This window comes from Silurus aristotelis (genome assembly GCF_946808225.1).
Source record: "Silurus aristotelis genome assembly, chromosome: 11".
Classification (NCBI taxonomy): domain Eukaryota; kingdom Metazoa; phylum Chordata; class Actinopteri; order Siluriformes; family Siluridae; genus Silurus; species Silurus aristotelis.
In genome coordinates this window covers 2387692-2405730 of record NC_139584.1, presented here as the reverse complement: position 1 = coordinate 2405730, position 18039 = coordinate 2387692, and the positions used below count along the sequence as shown (strand labels likewise).

At 33.1% G+C, this 18039-nt stretch overlaps 2 protein-coding genes across 3 annotated transcripts; one reads left to right on the top strand and one right to left on the bottom strand.

Annotated features, from left to right (window-relative positions):
- Positions 1–565: 565 nt before the first annotated feature.
- On the bottom strand, positions 566–6435 carry LOC310733649 (ER membrane protein complex subunit 3). The gene is made up of 8 exons (XM_083555072.1): positions 5976–6435; positions 5534–5591; positions 5352–5445; positions 5160–5264; positions 4063–4144; positions 3217–3296; positions 2883–2965; positions 566–1039 (listed from the first exon to the last, which is right to left on the bottom strand). The coding sequence occupies exons 1-8, from the start codon at positions 6128–6130 to the stop codon at positions 899–901; spliced, it is 798 nt and encodes a 265-aa protein (XP_083411198.1). The 5' UTR covers positions 6131–6435; the 3' UTR covers positions 566–898.
- A 563-nt stretch (positions 6436–6998) lies between these two features.
- uxt (ubiquitously-expressed, prefoldin-like chaperone) lies at positions 6999–9721 on the top strand. 2 transcript variants are annotated; one of them, XM_083555098.1, is made up of 7 exons: positions 6999–7147; positions 7392–7500; positions 7600–7681; positions 7760–7827; positions 8790–8897; positions 8989–9052; positions 9512–9721. In XM_083555098.1, exons 2-7 carry the CDS (start codon positions 7418–7420, stop codon positions 9572–9574), a joined length of 468 nt encoding a protein of 155 aa, XP_083411224.1. In that variant the 5' UTR covers positions 6999–7147; positions 7392–7417; the 3' UTR covers positions 9575–9721. The 2 variants fall into 2 exon arrangements, with proteins under 2 accessions (XP_083411224.1, XP_083411225.1); XM_083555099.1 differs by lacking the exon at positions 6999–7147 and adding an exon at positions 7156–7260.
- The last annotated feature ends 8318 nt before the right edge of the window (positions 9722–18039 follow it).

The following is an 18039-nucleotide window of genomic DNA, read 5'->3' as shown; positions in this document are numbered from 1 at the left end:
AGTATTGTCCTTTGAGAAGATACTAAAACCTTTGCTGAAATGTGAGGGGTGCATTTACTTTAGTAAAATACTGTATATAAGTTTGTGGATTAGTATGCTCATTGGCTCTTATAGCATAGTCAGGTGAGCGATCCAATTCGTCTCATAGGTTTAGAGCTCTATAGCAGGAGATCTTCCACTCCAACCCATGGAAAGCAGATCTTCATGAAGGTGAATTGATGGTGCTGCGATTTGAACTCGAGACCTTTCCATCACAAGACCAAAACCCAAAGGTCTGGGTTACATCTTCCAGCACCTCCATGTCCCAACTAGCTTATTACATTAGCAGGAGAAACACCTACTCGCACGTACCATTAAAGCATCACATAGTAAGTGTGAAGAGGCAGAATGAAGGATCATGAACCTGTCAAAAACAATTCCATATTAAACCAGACCATAAATAAAAACTGTCTCAACTTTCCATCATCAACTTTTTAATTGGTTGGACCAAAAACGTGCGACTTTTTGAACCGCACGTTTCAGCTGCGTCTTTGCCCCTGCTCGCTTTCAGGAAACACTTTCAGACCACCAGAGGGCGCTGTGTGCCATTTATTCAGTTTCTTTAAACGATTGCTTCATTTATTTCGAGGAGAAAAGAAAAGGATCAAATAATGAAATGAAGAATTGAGGTATAAATACGTCATCGTATGTCAGAAATACGTGACGCGCCCTGATTTTAACTTCTGTCTCACTTCCTGGCTTCACATTTACAGGTAATCTTGAAGGAGAAAAGAAAAAAACCTCCTTCATACACGTGTCTTTATGCTAAAGACGTCGATTTGTCCAGAAAAATCATCACGCACGTAATTATCTTGACGTCTTCACAGCAGTGCGTGAACTACCGTGGGTCGGCGTACGTTTAGAACACAGTGCCGTGACTCCGATCACGAATCCGATCGCTGAAGAGTCCTCGGAAATTCAGCTCTCGGGACATGAGTTCCTCTTCGACGTTCTCCAGAGCCCACTTGTGCTCGACGATCTCCAGAGCCTCCCACTCGCTCTGAAAGCAGCAGATATTCGTTTAGTCTTCGATTTATATTAAAGAAACTCCACACTATAAATACATTTATATATTCAATTATTCATAGTCCTCAGCTCTGAGGTTTCTTTTAGGTAGCATCAGGGTTCTGGAGGAACGTGGTCTCATTTCGCTGTGTACCGAGTCAGATATACAGTGAGGAAAATAAGTATTTGAACACGCTGCTATTTTGCAAGTTCTCCCACTTAGAAATCATGGAGGGGTCTGAAATTGTCATCGTAGGTGCATGTCCACTGTGAGAGACATAATCTAAAAAAAAAATCCAGAAATCACAATGTATGATTTTTTAACTATTTATTTGTATGATACAGCTGCAAATAAGTATTTGAACACCTGAGAAAGTCAATGTTAATATTTGGTACAGGAGCCTTTGTTTGCAATTACAGAGGTCAAACGTTACCTGTAGTTTTTCACCAGGTTTGCACACACTGCAGGAGGGATTTTGGCCCACTCCTCCACACAGATCTTCTCTAGATCAGTCAGGTTTCTGGCCTGTCGCTGAGAAACACGGAGTTTGAGCTCCCTCCAAAGATTCTCTATTGGGTTTAGGTCTGGAGACTGGCTAGGCCATGCCAGAACCTTGATATGCTTCTTACAGAGCCACTCCTTGGTTATCCTGGCTGTGTGCTTCGGGTCATTGTCATGTTGGAAGACCCAGCCTCGACCCATCTTCAATGCTCTAACTGAGGGAAGGAGGTTGTTCCCCAAAATCTCGCAATACATGGATCATTGAGACCCCACGAGGTGAGATCTTGCATGGAGCCCCAGTCCGAGGGAGATGGACAGTCATGTTTAGCTTCTTCCATTTTCTAATGAATGCTCCAAAAGTGGACCTTTTTTCACCAAGCTGCTTGGCAATTTCCCCGTAGCCCTTTCCAGCCTTGTGGAGGTGTACAATTTTGTCTCTAGTGTCTTTGGACAGCTCTTTGGTCTTGGCCATGTTAGTAGTTGGATTCTTACTGATTGTATGGGGTGGACAGGTGTCTTTATGCAGCTAACGACCTCAAACAGGTGCATCTAATTTAGGATAAAAAATGTAGTGGAGGTGGACATTTTAAAGGCAGACTAACAGGTCTTTGAGGGTCAGAATTCTAGCTGATAGACAGATGTTCAAATACTTATTTGCAGCTGTATCATACAAATAAATAGTTTAAAAATCATATATTGTGGTTTGGGTCTCCTAATTTCCCTGAATGAAGGCAACTGAATGACGTTTTCGATACGCCAATGTATTTGGTAAGAACTGGGTATGGATTATCAGGAAAAAAAAAGTAATATATATATATAGATCAGATGTCCCAATACTTTTGGCCATATATTGAAGGTAACCAAAATGCAATGAAAAACCTATAAAGCTCAAAACACGGTCTCCTGTTCTGAAGACCTTTCCATGGTCAATTATTGTAGTGTTTGTGGAAAATTCCACCACAGTGACAGAGTTTCTGCAGTTTCACCAAGTCAGATTAAAGACGTTTTAAGGAGTCAACAATGAAACGTGAGACCGATATCACATCAACACACGTATAAAAACGTTGTTAGCGACTGGTCTTAAACCCTAAACTCGTTTCCAGGATCGCTAAACTTAAACTTTCCCGTAGCTGAAAAGAAAAAAATATCGTGTTGCGTCTGAGATTCGCACCGATAACAGGAAGCTGATTGGCTGTTGCTGGTCTCATTTGCAAGTCGTATTACAGTGAATTATATTTGGACCAGCAAAAGAAAGAAACGAAACGTATAAACCTTATTTAATAACTAGGTGAATTTAAGACCCTGCAGAAACCCTGTATGTACATGGACTTCTCACCTTGAAGGCCTTGTTGGGGTCTGGTGGCATGGCCATGGCTGCTCCAGTCATCTGTTCCTGCATAATTCTCGACTGATCAGCAGCTGCACACACAAACGTGATTTAGTTATAAATAATTACGAGTGTTTACCCTGCGATCAGACCGTCGAGTGTTGAGTTCGTTCTCTATATGGCACGTGGGAGCCGAACATCGACGTGCACGCGCGTCCCTGTGGAAGTCTAATCTGTAATAGTGATGTTATACAGCGATGGTAAACGGACTGACGAGCGGCGTATAACTAACAGTGATGTGTGTGTGTGTGTGTGAAGTTCTTTATGGACTGAAAGAGCTCACCGTTGTCCTGTCCGAGTATCAGAGAGTACATGCTCCGCAGCCCAAAGACATTCAGGAAGTACCACGAGGCAGAACTCACCCTGCGAGACACACACAGAGCGCTTCAGGATCAGACACACGCACGCACAGAGCGCTTCAGGATCAGACACACGCACGCACAGAGCGCTTCAGGATCAGACGCACGCACGCACAGAGCGCTTCAGGATCAGACGCACGCACGCACAGAGCGCTTCAGGATCAGACGCACGCACGCACAGAGCGCTTCAGGATCAGACGCACGCACGCACAGAGCGCTTCAGGATCAGACGCACGCACGCACAGAGCGCTTCAGGATCAGACACACGCACGCACAGAGCGCTTCAGGATCAGACACACGCACGCACAGAGCGCTTCAGGATCAGACACACGCACGCACAGAGCGCTTCAGGATCAGACACACGCACGCACAGAGCGCTTCAGGATCAGACACACGCACGCACAGAGCGCTTCAGGATCAGACACACGCACGCACAGAGCGCTTCAGGATCAGACACACGCACGCACAGAGCGCTTCAGGACACAGAGCTTCAAGATCAGACACAGAGCTTCAGGATTAGATGCATACAGCTTCCGGACACAGAGCTTTAAATTCAGACACATACAGCTTTAGAATCAGACACAGAGCTTCAGGACACAGAGCTTCAAGATCAGACACACAGAGCTTCAGGATCAGACGCATACAGAGCTTCAGAATCAGACACACACAGAGCTTCAGGATCAGATCAGGGTTAGGGTTAAGCAAAGGGAAACTAAAGAAAAAGTAAAAGGACATAAAAGGAGAAGAGAAGAGAAGAAGCTATAACGCACCAGGATGCATCCAGTGACACCAGTTCGATTCCCCTCTGCAGCATGGGTTTAAACCTCAGAGTCAGTGGAAAGGGAACCTTCGCTAAGGAACAAAAAAACCCCAGTTTGAACAAAAGTATTTGGACACAATTGTATAGAACATCAGATGTGGTAGCATTAAACTTTCCCTGTGCACTAGGAGACCCAAACCTGTTCCAGCATGACCTGCCCCTGTGCACAAAGCCATCTCCATGAAGATATGCTTCACATGGGTCAGGGTGGAAGATCTCCTGCTCTAGAGCTCTGATCTCAACCCTATTAAACATGAATGATTATTTCACACTGACTGAACCCCAGGCCTCCTCACCTCACCTTCACCAGTACCTGACTTTACTAACTGGCTGAATGAGCACCAACCTACACAAGATCTAGTGGAACATCTTCTCAGAAGAGTGGAGGTTATTAGAACAGCTAATGGGACTAAATGCGGAATAAAGTACAGTGGAACCCGGTTATGTCGATGTCCTAGGGGGTCGCCAAAAAGCATCGAGATAACCGATGATCGAGATAAACGAAAATCAAAATGGCGGCAGTATATTAACGTGCTTGAAATTTCTTTATGTACATGATGTGCGTTAATAAATGAGAATGTGCATGCACGTGTTTCTGAAGTTTTTTTTTTTTACACAACAGCGTTGCTGCGATTTGTTTAATGAAGTCATGTTATAAAAATACATACAGTACATGTTTATCTGTCAGTAATCCACCTGCCACGCCCCCTTCGGCCCCCTTTAGCGTGTCAGGTGCACCGAGATAACCGACGTTAAATGGCTAATTTTTCCCCCCTTGTGCTCGAGATATCAGGGTTCGGCGACAATTAAAAAGTCGACATAACCGATAAAAAATGCTGAGACAAAGCGAGAATTTGGCGGTTCCACTTCAAAAACTTCGACTTAATAGGGCTGTCGAGGTAACCGAGGGCGAGATAACCGGGTTCCACTGTATATACTATGATAAAAAAAAATTCACATGAAGCTGTACTGCTCTAAAAGATCAATGAACTTCTTCTGACCATGAGTGGGGTGGTAGAAGGAGCAGTTCTGGTCTGTCGTACTCACTAGTGACAAATCCGGAAAAAGCCCAGTTGATCCATCCACCTATTAAAATCATCGGCAGGACGTTGGTGAGATTCCCCTTCATCATGTCCGTCATCATGCTGGTATCTAAAATTACAAAAAAAAGACTCTGTGTATCTCTCAGTATAGATCAGAACTCAGAGCTACTCTACAGTTCGTCAGATGTTCCCTCACCAGTCATGGGGTTTTTAGGAACCACTTTTCTCTTGACCGTCTTGAAGAACCCAGTCTCAGCGTTGTTGAAATAGTGTTTACGCATAGCAAACGACTGCAATGAGACAAAAATTTGGAAAAATCACTGCAGGATCTCCGACCTGCACTTATTCAGCCTTGAAGAAACGTTTGGAGATGATTACCTGTTTGGGGAGGTACCTGCCGTTCTCTCGCAGTATGCGGCTGCGCATTAATACTTGGCTGCCAACAAAGAAACAAGAAACAGAAAAACATCAATATCGTTCAACGGCCAATCGCTGATCGTTACCGTTCAACGGCCAATCGCTGAACGTTATCGTTCTCAAAAACCAATCACTGGGCAGCTTTGCTTTCAACGTCCAATTGCTGATTATCCTTTTCCTACAGCCAATCACATATGATTACTATTCCAAACAGCCAATCACTGATCACTACTAAAAAAATTAAAAAAAAAAAAAAAAAAGAGTGACGTCACGAGGCGACTTTTTTGCACGTGTGTGCTCTACCTTCCCAATGAAAAAGAATATTAATAAAAAAAAGAAAAGAAGAGATTTCTAACTGCTGTGTGTGTGTGTGTGTGTGTGTGTGTGTGTGTGTGTGTGTCACCTGTCTGACACCTGCTCCAACTCCACTTTCCGCTCACTCTGGAGGAGTTTGGTGATATAATGGCGCAGAACTCCAACCAGAAACGTGATGAAGACGATCGGCAGCACGACCCACACACGGATACTGGAGTCCAACAGCAGTTCTGGACCCGCCATGTTCACCTGAGCGCCACACTTTATTAGTAGTATTTATAACCAGGGACAGCTGATGAACTGACACGCGCATGTGGGAACTTCCAGTCGGACAACTTCCGGTTGAACTATCAAAGTCAAAAAAATAAACCCCGTGGATTGAGTTAGATAACTAAATAAATACTTTACAACTTAATAACACGTTTTTTTAACATAATCCACATTTCAACAAACTCTTATATTTTCTGAAAATACAATAATACAACATATAAACTACTTCAACTTCACCGCACGGTTTGTCTGGGCGCATCCCAAATGGGTCCTTTTTTAAAATACAGTGCACTACATAGGTCGCTAAACCCGTTACTTCCGCCCCTAGATAGTGCGCCTGCGTAAAAATCGGGTGCCTATTTGGGACTTAGCCAGAGCGCTGTGCTGTGAGGGGAAACGCGCATGCGTCGACGTGCAATTCGATTCATAAAAGGTTGAGAGTCGACTCTTTTGCGGAGTCGATTCGACACAAAAGTTCCCAAAACTAAACGAAATAATTTAGTCACAAAATGTTTTAATGGTACGCCAGAAATTCGATTAAAAGTTAATTAAAATCAATACATATTTTTATTTATTTTTCCAACTTTAAATATAAAGTTATACTACTCAAACAGAAGTCGGTTTCATACTCGATTCCAAGATTTAAATAGATAACAGTTCGCTTTAGCATTAAAAATTAGTGTTATTAGCGAATTAAATTGCGGGGATGACAATAGTAAGATGTTTTTAGAATTAGTAGCGTTTTTTAATTACATTTTATTTATATAAAGTGAACTCTAATCCGATATCCAATGTCTAGATATCGGATTGGATAGGCAGGATTAAAAATAATTATTTAAACAGTTTTTATAAAAATGTCTTTTTAAAAAAGAAAGTAAAGGTCAAAGTGTTTTACTGAAAACAAACAAAACAAACCCTAAAAACCGAGTTTAACTTACTTCCGGTTGTTTGGCGTACTATTTCCGGTATCGTGTCAACAAATCCTGCATGGTACGCGCATGTTTCAGTGTTTTATTAGTATTTACTGGTTTAAATTCTTTGAGGCTGTGATTCAGGGAGAATAAATATAAATATTAGGGATAAATACTTTACTGAATTCTCTGGTTTGTGGTTTATTTGCTGATAATCACCATTAATTCGTTAATAGATTTAATAGAGTTAATGAAGAAGTCTAATATTGTTATAACATGATGATGATGATGATGATGATGGACCTTTTCTTCTCTGTTCTTAGTGATCTGTCATCATTCCTTTCCCACAATGAGCTCTGGAAAGCAGAACATTCACGAGAAAGTGCTGCAGTATGAATCCTTCATCAATGATGTTCTGAAGAGAGATTTGCAGTAAGCACAAGTCCAGTTTCATTCCATCACCACATTTCAGAACATCTGCCCCTTTTTTTCCCCTCCTGTATTTACATTTTTCCATATCATCTTTATTAGGAAGGTTCTGGAGCAAAGAGATGGTGTGTATGAGAAAATCTCCCAGTACCTTCAGCTGAAGAATACAATCAAAAGCATCCAGGTGAGTTCTGTTTCACTCTGTCATCATCCTCCTCCTCCTGCATCACCTTCATGATCACCTTGTCTTTACATCTTACAGGAAACCGGCAGCAAAGAGCTGAAGACGGATGTTGATCTCGGCTGTAACTTCTACGTCCAGGCTCACGTGTAAGTTTCTTTAACGCAAAAGTCATCCTGAGATGCTCGGACACCATTCCGTATATACGAGGTGGTAAAAAGTTTTGAGAGTAGTTTGTTAACATGCCAGCAGATGGCAGCACAAGGCTGCACACACAGTCAAATGGAGCACCAATCTTCACAAGTCAGTGTCATCGTCCTGTGTACATCAGGAGCCATCAGATTTTTTTACATCAGCAACTGGTGCTGCTCCGACCACGTGGGTTCCCACGTCTGCTACTATGAGCACGTGCGCACGTGTTACTGAGCTCTCCTCACACGCGAGTTTCTCGCTGTAAACAACATGATCTTCCGCACACCTTATGATATGGCTCAAAGGTCGGCGTTTTTCACACCGCCGAAGGTGCTTGACACGTTTAGAAAAGAAGACTTCATGGACACTTCCCAGAGGAACGCAGCTTGTATGTTAGAAGACAATTCTTTCTTCACATTTCCCAGCTTGATACAGAGCAGAGAAGGTATTGGGACACCCGGCTTTTCCACATATGCCGTACGTGCTTTCAAAATGTTGGGTCGTCTTTGGATGCAGGAGCATGACATTTTTCCTTCACTTGAACTAGGAGACCCAAACCTTTTCCAGCATGACAACATGCACAGATCCAGCTCCATGAAGATCTGCTTTCCATGGGATGGAGTTGAAGATCTCCAACCCCATTGAACACCTTTGGAATGCAAGCAGACTGCACCTCAGGCTTCCTCAGTACCTGACTCTACTAACGGGATTGCGAGCACAAAATCTTCATGATATCCAGTGGAACATCTAAGAGTGGAGCTTATTATAAGAGCAAATATGGACTGAGATGTTTAAAAAAAAACTAATTGCCATTTGATCTTAGTTAGGTGTGCACAAACCTTTGGTCAATAGTGTGAATAATATTTTTATTCACCCCTGAATCACTGGATGTTCCACTTATGTTGGATTTTTTTTCCAGACCGGACACTTCCAGAATCTTCGTTGCGGTCGGATACGGATTTTTCCTGGAATTGACTCTTTCAGAAGCGCTGACCTTCATCGAGAAGAAAACCGGGCAGCTTACAGAGTGAGCTCTTCGCTCGTCTCCGTCACGGACTCGTCACGTCACCCCAAACCCGCGTTCAGCGTTATTTACTTTCCTCTCGTTCCCGTTTTAGGTACAGCGATGTTCTAAGCAAAGACGCGGCGAAGATCAAAGCGCACATCCGCATGGTTCTGGAGGTCAGTTTCTATTCCCGATTCTGTACATTTCAATTCCTGATTTCAAATCAAATCAAATTTAATTCCATTGTAAATATTACAGTTTTCAGCATCACTTATTTATCACAATTCTTTTATTTTTAATCTTTGATATTTTTTTTATTGTATTCGATTGTAAATTCTTTCCTTTATAAGTTTATTTGATCTCGATTTTATTCTGGTATCAGTCGTATTTGTTTTTTTGGGTTTTTTTTTTTTTATATATATATTTTTTTTTATTTTTACATCTAATTTTATTTATTTTATTTAATACTTTTATTATTTATTGTATTTTATTTATTTATTATTTATGGATATTTTTTATGGAGTCTTTTTCCTCCTGCATGAACACTCGCATACAGGTGATAAAATTGTAGAGCTGTATATAAATCGTTATTTTGGATCAGTTGTTTGAGTAAAAGGTCTCGATGTCCTCCACAGGGTCTGAGGGAGCTACAGGGTCTGAAGGATCTTCCAGAGACGACGAGGCAGGAGGTGTTTTGAGTGCATGATGATGGTGATGGTGGCAGCGGAGGCACGGCTGCAGAAGCTTCTGTACTGTAAAGTGGTGTGTGTGTGTGTGTGTGTGTGTGTGTGTGTATTTTAACAGGTTTTACTGTTACAGTCGAATAAAGTGTGTTGTGATCTGAAGCCTCCTGCCTGTGACTAACTGTTTTTTGGGAAAGGAAAAGAAATCAGTGACTCACTACTGATGCAGATCCTTAATGAAGTCACCAGATCATCAGACACGATGCTCCTCATGGATCTGAGAGAAACCAATCATATTCAACACCACATTACATGTTGGGCCCCTGAACAAGGCCCTCAAACCTCATCTGCTTTGATATATGAATAACTGTAATTGGACAAGGACTTCTTTCTTTCATTGCTTTTTTAAAAAAAATTTTATTTAAATCTTTAATTTTATACTTTTTCTTTCCTGCGTTTGATACTTCCTTTCCTTTTATTCTTTTATCCGTTCTTCATTTTCTTCCTTTAAATTCTTAATCTGTTCCTTTCTTTATTTCATTCTTTTTTTAATTTTTTCTTTCTTAACCCCCCCTTTTCTTTTTTATTCTTGCTTTGAGTTTATCTTTTCTTTCATTTTATACCTTGTATTATTTTTTCATCTGTTTGATTTTATTCGTTTTGTTCTTTCTTTCTGTTCTTTATTCATTCTTTTTTTCTTGCTTTTTATGTAAGTTTTTTTTTTTACCTTTTTTTTTTTTAATACTTTTTATTCTTTCTTTCTTCATCTCGTATCTTTTCTTCTTTTCTTTTTGCTTGGTCTTTTTTGTTCTTTCTTTTCTTCTTTTTCTTTTTGTTTTTGGGGAGTCTTTTCTTTAAACTTTTTTTCCCTCTGTTTCTTTCTATGATTTTATTCTTTCATATTTTTCTTTCTTTTTAAATTTTTTTATTCTTCGATTTTTTTCTCTTATTGTTATTTCCGTGAATTTTTTTTCACATTTTGTTTTATTTATACTTACCTTTTATTCTTAGAATTTTTTTTCTTGCTTCAGCTTTTTTGTTCTTTTCATCTTTTTCTTCATATTTTTGGCTTATTTTTGTATCCTTAATTTTTTTTCTTTGTTCATCTTTTTCTTGTCCGTTGTGTTTGTCTTCTTACCTGATGATCTTCTAATCCAAGGTCCAACATTTTAACCACTGACCAGGAGCAAAGTGACCAGAAACAGGTATGAGAAATCAGTCACGTGTGAGTAAGTCATGTGACATGCAGGGGGCTAATGGGTAATGTAGTTGATGGCTGTAATCCTGACACTATTTTTGGAGGTCAAAGTGATCCTGAGAAGTTGATGTTCTTCCACCTTCCATCCATTCTAATTGGAAATGAGAAGCTCCTCGTACATTATGCATCTGATCAAGAACCAGTCATGGGTTTACAGGTAACTAACGCACCGTTCCTGCATAAGGAACGAGGAAGACGATGAGGCGTTCCAGCTCGGCTGCTTCGCCGTGACAAATACGGCCATCACGCTAGTATCCGGGTTGCCATGGAAACTAGATGTTGAATAGCAGCAGGAGTGTAAGACCAGCTTCCTAAAATAGATTTATATTTCTTTCCTACAAAGACGCATGGGTCCAAATGGACTCGTTGCACAACAAGCACGCGTCACGTATTTAGCGTGGCCTTCTCTCTGAGTGCGTGCGGGCAGCTGGAGTTGATGAGATGAAAATGAAATGGGATATAAAAAAAATTACATTCACATATTACTCTAAAGCAGAGTGCCAGGTAGGACGTCCGCACACGTGTGTTCCTCGGATCGACTCCGGATCCAACAGAACACGACTAGAATAAATAAAAAAAGGAATTCATTTCTTACTAATGTAAGTGTAAATTTCTAAAAAAAAAAAAAACAACACAACATGTTTAGTGTAACACTGCGACCATCTTATTGGACAAAACCCTATAATATCTAATTGTTGGACAAAGCTCCATAATGGACTGGACTCTCATTGGACAAAGCCCATAACATGCTCACATTCAAAGCGCCATACTGGACAGAAGCATCTTTTGGATAAAACTCCAAAAAGATCCTCCACATGGGCAAAGCTTCCTGATAGGCAATATTCTGTTGTTGGACAGAGCTCTTAATGGACAAAGTCCCAAGATTGGCAATAGTCTTCTTGTGGACGAAGCTTCATAATACGCAAAAGCCTCTTGTTGGACAAAGTGTCATAATGGACAAGATCTTCTTTTTGGAAAAAGCCCATTATAACATCCTTCTGTTGGACGAAGATTTATTTGGACAAGATCCAGTTGTTGGAATAAGTCTGATGATGGCCAAAATGATCTCATTGATTGTTTTGCTGTAAGACCCTGCCTGGGCAAAGCCCTAATAAGGCGCAGAAGCCGACCGTCAGACAAAGCTCTACTATGGGCTGAATGAACTGATCAGTCAAATCCCCATGATAGGCAGAAGCTCCTGGTTGGGTGAAGCAACAACAATTGTTTCATTCTGGAATTAATCTGTCTACATAAAAAACTTCTGACAGTCGTTACTTCCTCCAATCAAAACCGGAAGTGTGAACATAATGCAATGAGTCTGAGAACAACAATCATACTATCATTCCCTGAATGTGTGTGTGTGTGTTTGTGTGTGTGTGTGTGTGTGTGTGTGTGTGTGTGTGTGTGTGTGTGTGTGTGTGTGTGTATACCCGCAGGTTTACAGAGGTTATGTAAGTATATGTAGATTTATATAGGTTATATGTTATATTGATTGTCATGAATGAACTCGTGATTAATTGCAAATGAATTGCACATTTTTATCTGTTCTATGTGTACCTTAAATTAATTCTGTAATCAACATGGCCATTAACAAATGCTTATTGACAAAATTGTTATACATTTTATAAAGTAATTATGGTGTTTTAAATTACGTTAAACATCAGGACACCAAACGGAACTTTTGCTATGTTTCCACACGGACGGTTTTAATTGCCGGATGTGTGCATCATGGCGGATTTTGGAGACTCGGTGCATAAGTGTACTCCCTTTTGTGTGTGTGTGTGTGTGTGTGTGTGTGTGTGTGTGTGTGTGTGTGTGTGTGTGTGTGTGTGTGTGTGTGTATATATATATATATATATATATATATATATATATATAGAGAGAGAGAGAGAGAGAGAGAGAGAGAGAGAGAGAGAGAGAGAGAGAGAGAAAGCATTATAGATTTACTGTCCCCTAAAAATAACTCAACTTTAAACAATTATGGACTAAATAACTGGCAACAAAAGTGAGTACACACTAAGTGATAAGAGCTGTACATGGTGTAAATGTGCAAAGCCACACGTCCTGTTCCTCATCTACATGTTCTCGTCTGCCTGTCAGAACCATACAAATGTGTGTATCTTGTATTAGAGCAGGTAAAATGTGGTGCTTTGAGTCAAATTTTTTCATACTGACCACTGGATGTTCAACATGGACCTCATGGTAAAGAGTCTCTAAGGATTTGAGAATTAGAATCGTTGCTCTCCTCAAAGATGCAGAGAAATTCCACATTTAGACGGTAAATACCATTTTACTAAAGCAAGCTCCAAACCTCTACACTACAACCGCAACTGTGCACCTACATCATCTGGACCAGTCAGAATCAATGTTTGTATAATAACATAACCAAAAAATAAAAAATTTTAATAAAATAGAACCTACTCACCAAAGACACAGACTCATTATGTGCAGCGCCCCTCAGAGGCTGTAATCCAGTGGTAGCGCTCGTATTCACAAACCCTTTCAGGGATGAGATACGCTAGCTAGCTTCGGGGTTGGCCGACCTCCTTACCATGTCTATCTTTTCTTCAAAATTGATTTTTAAGTTTAAAAAAGTCTAACTCAGATGTAATAATGTGTGCAGAGCTACACACGTGTTTTACCAGTCAAACTCGACTGTAACAGTTTCCCTCTGACCAACCAATCAGAGGATGTAAAAATGTATTTATATGTTATATATTATATAGATATATGTAGATGTATATTATATAGTTTATGTTATATATTATACAGGTATATGTATATTATATGGGTTATATGTTATATATTATATGTAGATGTATATTTTATGGGTTATATGTTATATATTATATAGTATGTGTATATTATATAGGTCATGTTACATATTATATAGGTATATGTAGATGTATATTATATAGTAAATGTTATATATATTATATAGTTATATCTATATTATATAGTTTGTTATATACTATATGGTATATGTATATTATATAGTTTATGTTATATATTATATAGTATATGTATATTATATAGTTTATGTTGTATATTATATAGTTTATGTTATATATTATATAGGTATATGCGTAATATATAGTTTTTTATATATATTATATAGTATATTATATAGTTTGTTATATATTATATATTATATAGTATATTATATAGTTTATGTTGTATATTATATAGTTTATGTTGTATATTATATATTATATAGTATATTATATATTATATAGTATATTATATAGTTTGTTAAATATTATATATTATATAGTATATGTATATTATATAGTTTATGTTGTATATTATATATTATATAGTATATTATATAGTTTGTTATATATTATATAGTATATTATATAGTTTATGTTGTATATTATATATTATATAGTATATTATATAGTTTATGTTGTATATTATATATTATATAGTATATTATATAGTTTATGTTATATATTATATAGTATATTATATAGTTTATGTTGTATATTATATATTATATAGTATATTATATAGTTTATGTTGTATATTATATATTATATAGTATATTATATAGTTCATGTTGTATATTATATATTATATATTATATTATATAGTTTATGTTGTATATTATATATTATATAGTATATTATATAGTTTATGTTGTATATTATATATTATATATTATATTATATAGTTTATGTTGTATATTATATATTATATAGTATATTATATAGTTTATGTTGTATATTATATAGTTTATGTTGTATATTATATATTATATAGTATATTATATAGTTTATGTTGTATATTATATATTATATAGTATATTATATAGTTTATGTTATATATTATATAGTATATTATATAGTTTATGTTGTATATTATATATTATATAGTATATTATATAGTTTATGTTGTATATTATATATTATATAGTATATTATATAGTTTATGTTATATATTATATAGTATATTATATAGTTTATGTTGTATATTATATATTATATAGTATATTATATAGTTAATGTTGTATATTATATAGTTTATGTTGTATATTATATATTATATAGTATATTATATAGTTTATGTTGTATATTATATATTATATAGTATATTATATAGTTTATGTTATATATTATATAGTATATTATATAGTTTATGTTGTATATTATATATTATATAGTATATTATATAGTTTATGTTGTATATTATATATTATATAGTATATTATATAGTTTATGTTATATATTATATAGTATATTATATAGTTTATGTTGTATATTATATATTATATAGTATATTATATAGTTAATGTTGTATATTATATAGTTTATGTTGTATATTATATATTATATAGTATATTATATAGTTTATGTTATATATTATATAGTATATTATATAGTTTATGTTGTATATTATATATTATATAGTATATTATATAGTTCATGTTGTATATTATATATTATATTATATAGTTTATGTTGTATATTATATATTATATAGTATATTATATAGTTTATGTTGTATATTATATATTATATATTATATTATATAGTTTATGTTGTATATTATATATTATATAGTATATTATATAGTTTATGTTGTATATTATATAGTTTATGTTGTATATTATATAGTTTATGTTGTATATTATATAGTTTATGTTGTATATTATATAGTTTATGTTGTATATTATATATTATATAGTATATTATATAGTTTATGTTGTATATTATATATTATATTATATAGTTTATGTTGTATATTATATATTATATAGTATATTATATAGTTTATGTTGTATATTATATATTATATAGTATATTATATAGTTTATGTTGTATATTATATATTATATAGTATATTATATAGTTTATGTTGTATATTATATATTATATTATATAGTTAATGTTGTATATTATATATTATATAGTATATTATATAGTTTATGTTGTATATTATATATTATATAGTATATTATATAGTTTATGTTGTATATTATATATTATATAGTATATGTATATTATATAGTTTGTTATATATTATATAGTTTATGTTATATATTATATAGTATATTATATAGTTAATGTTGTATATTATATATTATATAGTATATTATATAGTTAATGTTGTATATTATATATTATATTATATAGTTAATGTTGTATATTATATATTATATAGTATATTATATAGTTTATGTTGTATATTATATATTATATAGTATATTATATAGTTTATGTTGTATATTATATATTATATAGTATATGTATATTATATAGTTTGTTATATATTATATAGTTTATGTTATATATTATATAGTATATTATATAGTTAATGTTGTATATTATATATTATATAGTATATTATATAGTTAATGTTGTATATTATATATTATATAGTATATTCTATAGTTTATGTTGTATAATATATATTATATAGTATATTATATAGTTTATGTTGTATATTATATAGTATATTATATAGTTTGTTAAATATTATATATTATATAGTATATGTATATTATATAGTTTATGTTGTATATTATATAGTTTATGTTATATATTATATATTATATAGTATATTATATAGTTTATGTTATATATTATATAGTATATGTATATTATATAGTTTGTTATATATTATATATTATATAGTATATTATATAGTTTATGTTGTATATTATATATTGTATAGTATATTATATAGTTTATGTTGTATATTATATAGTATATTATATAGTTTATGCTATATATTATATATTATATAGTATATTATATAGTTTATGTTGTATATTATATAGTATATTATATAGTTTGTTAAATATTATATATTATATAGTATATGTATATTATATAGTTTATGTTATATATTATATATTATATAGTATATTATATAGTTTATGTTGTATATTATATAGTTTGTTATATATTATATAGTATATTATATAGTTTATGTTATATATTATATATTACATAGTATATTATATAGTTTATGTTGTATATTATATAGTTTGTTATATATTATATATTATATAGTATATTTTATAGTTTATGTTATATATTATATAGTATATGTATATTATATAGTTTGTTATATATTATATATTATATAGTATATTATATAGTTTATGTTGTATATTATATATTATATAGTATATTATATAGTTTATGTTGTATATTATATATTATATAGTATATTATATAGTTTATGTTATATATTATATAGTTTATGTTGTATATTATATATTATATAGTATATTATATAGTTTATGTTATATAGTATATGTATATTCTATAGTTTATGTTATATATTATATATTATATAGTATATTATATAGTTTATGTTGTATATTATATATTATATAGTATATTATATAGTTTATGTTATATATTATATAGTTTATGTTGTATATTATATATTATATAGTATATTATATAGTTTATGTTGTATATTATATATTATATAGTATATTATATAGTTTATGTTGTATATTATATATTATATAGTATATTATATAGTTTATGTTATATATTATATAGTTTATGTTGTATATTATATATTATATAGTATATTATATAGTTTATGTTGTATATTATATATTATATAGTATATGTATATTCTATAGTTTATGTTATATATTATATATTATATAGTATATTATATAGTTTATGTTGTATATTATATATTATATAGTATATTATATAGTTTATGTTGTATATTATATATTATATAGTATATGTATATTATATAGTTTATGTTGTATATTATATATTATATAGTATATTATATAGTTTATGTTGTATATTATATATTATATAGTATATGTATATTATATAGTTTATGTTGTATATTATATATTATATAGTATATTATATAGTTTATGTTATATATTATATAGTATATGGATATTATATAGTTTATGTTATATATTATATAGTATATGTATATTATATAGTTTATGTTGTATATTATATATTATATAGTATAATATATAGTTTATGTTGTATATTATATAGTATATGTATATTATATAGTTTATGTTGTATATTATATAGTATATGTATATTATATAGTTTATGTTGTATATTATATAGTTTATGTTATATATTATATAGTATATGTATATTATATAGTTTATGTTGTATATTATATATTATATAGTATATTATATAGTTTATGTTATATATTATATAGTTTATGTTATATATTATATAGTATATGTATATTATATAGTTTA

Excerpts from the sequence above, each read along its gene's own strand:
- LOC310733649 (XM_083555072.1), bottom strand. The coding sequence starts at position 6,130 with ATGGCGGGTCCAGAACTGCTGTTGGACTCCAGTATCCGTGTGTGGGTC. Across the intron at positions 5,592-5,975 it reads TTGGAGCAGGTGTCAGACAG|CCAAGTATTAATGCGCAGCC; the intron begins GTGACACACACA and ends CTTTGTTGGCAG. Across the intron at positions 4,145-5,159 it reads TTTTTCCGGATTTGTCACTA|CGAAGGTTCCCTTTCCACTG; the intron begins GTGAGTACGACA and ends TTTGTTCCTTAG.
- uxt (XM_083555098.1), top strand. The coding sequence starts at position 7,418 with ATGAGCTCTGGAAAGCAGAACATTCACGAGAAAGTGCTGCAGTATGAA. Across the intron at positions 7,828-8,789 it reads TTCTACGTCCAGGCTCACGT|ACCGGACACTTCCAGAATCT; the intron begins GTAAGTTTCTTT and ends TTTTTTTTCCAG. Across the intron at positions 8,898-8,988 it reads AAAACCGGGCAGCTTACAGA|GTACAGCGATGTTCTAAGCA; the intron begins GTGAGCTCTTCG and ends TTCCCGTTTTAG.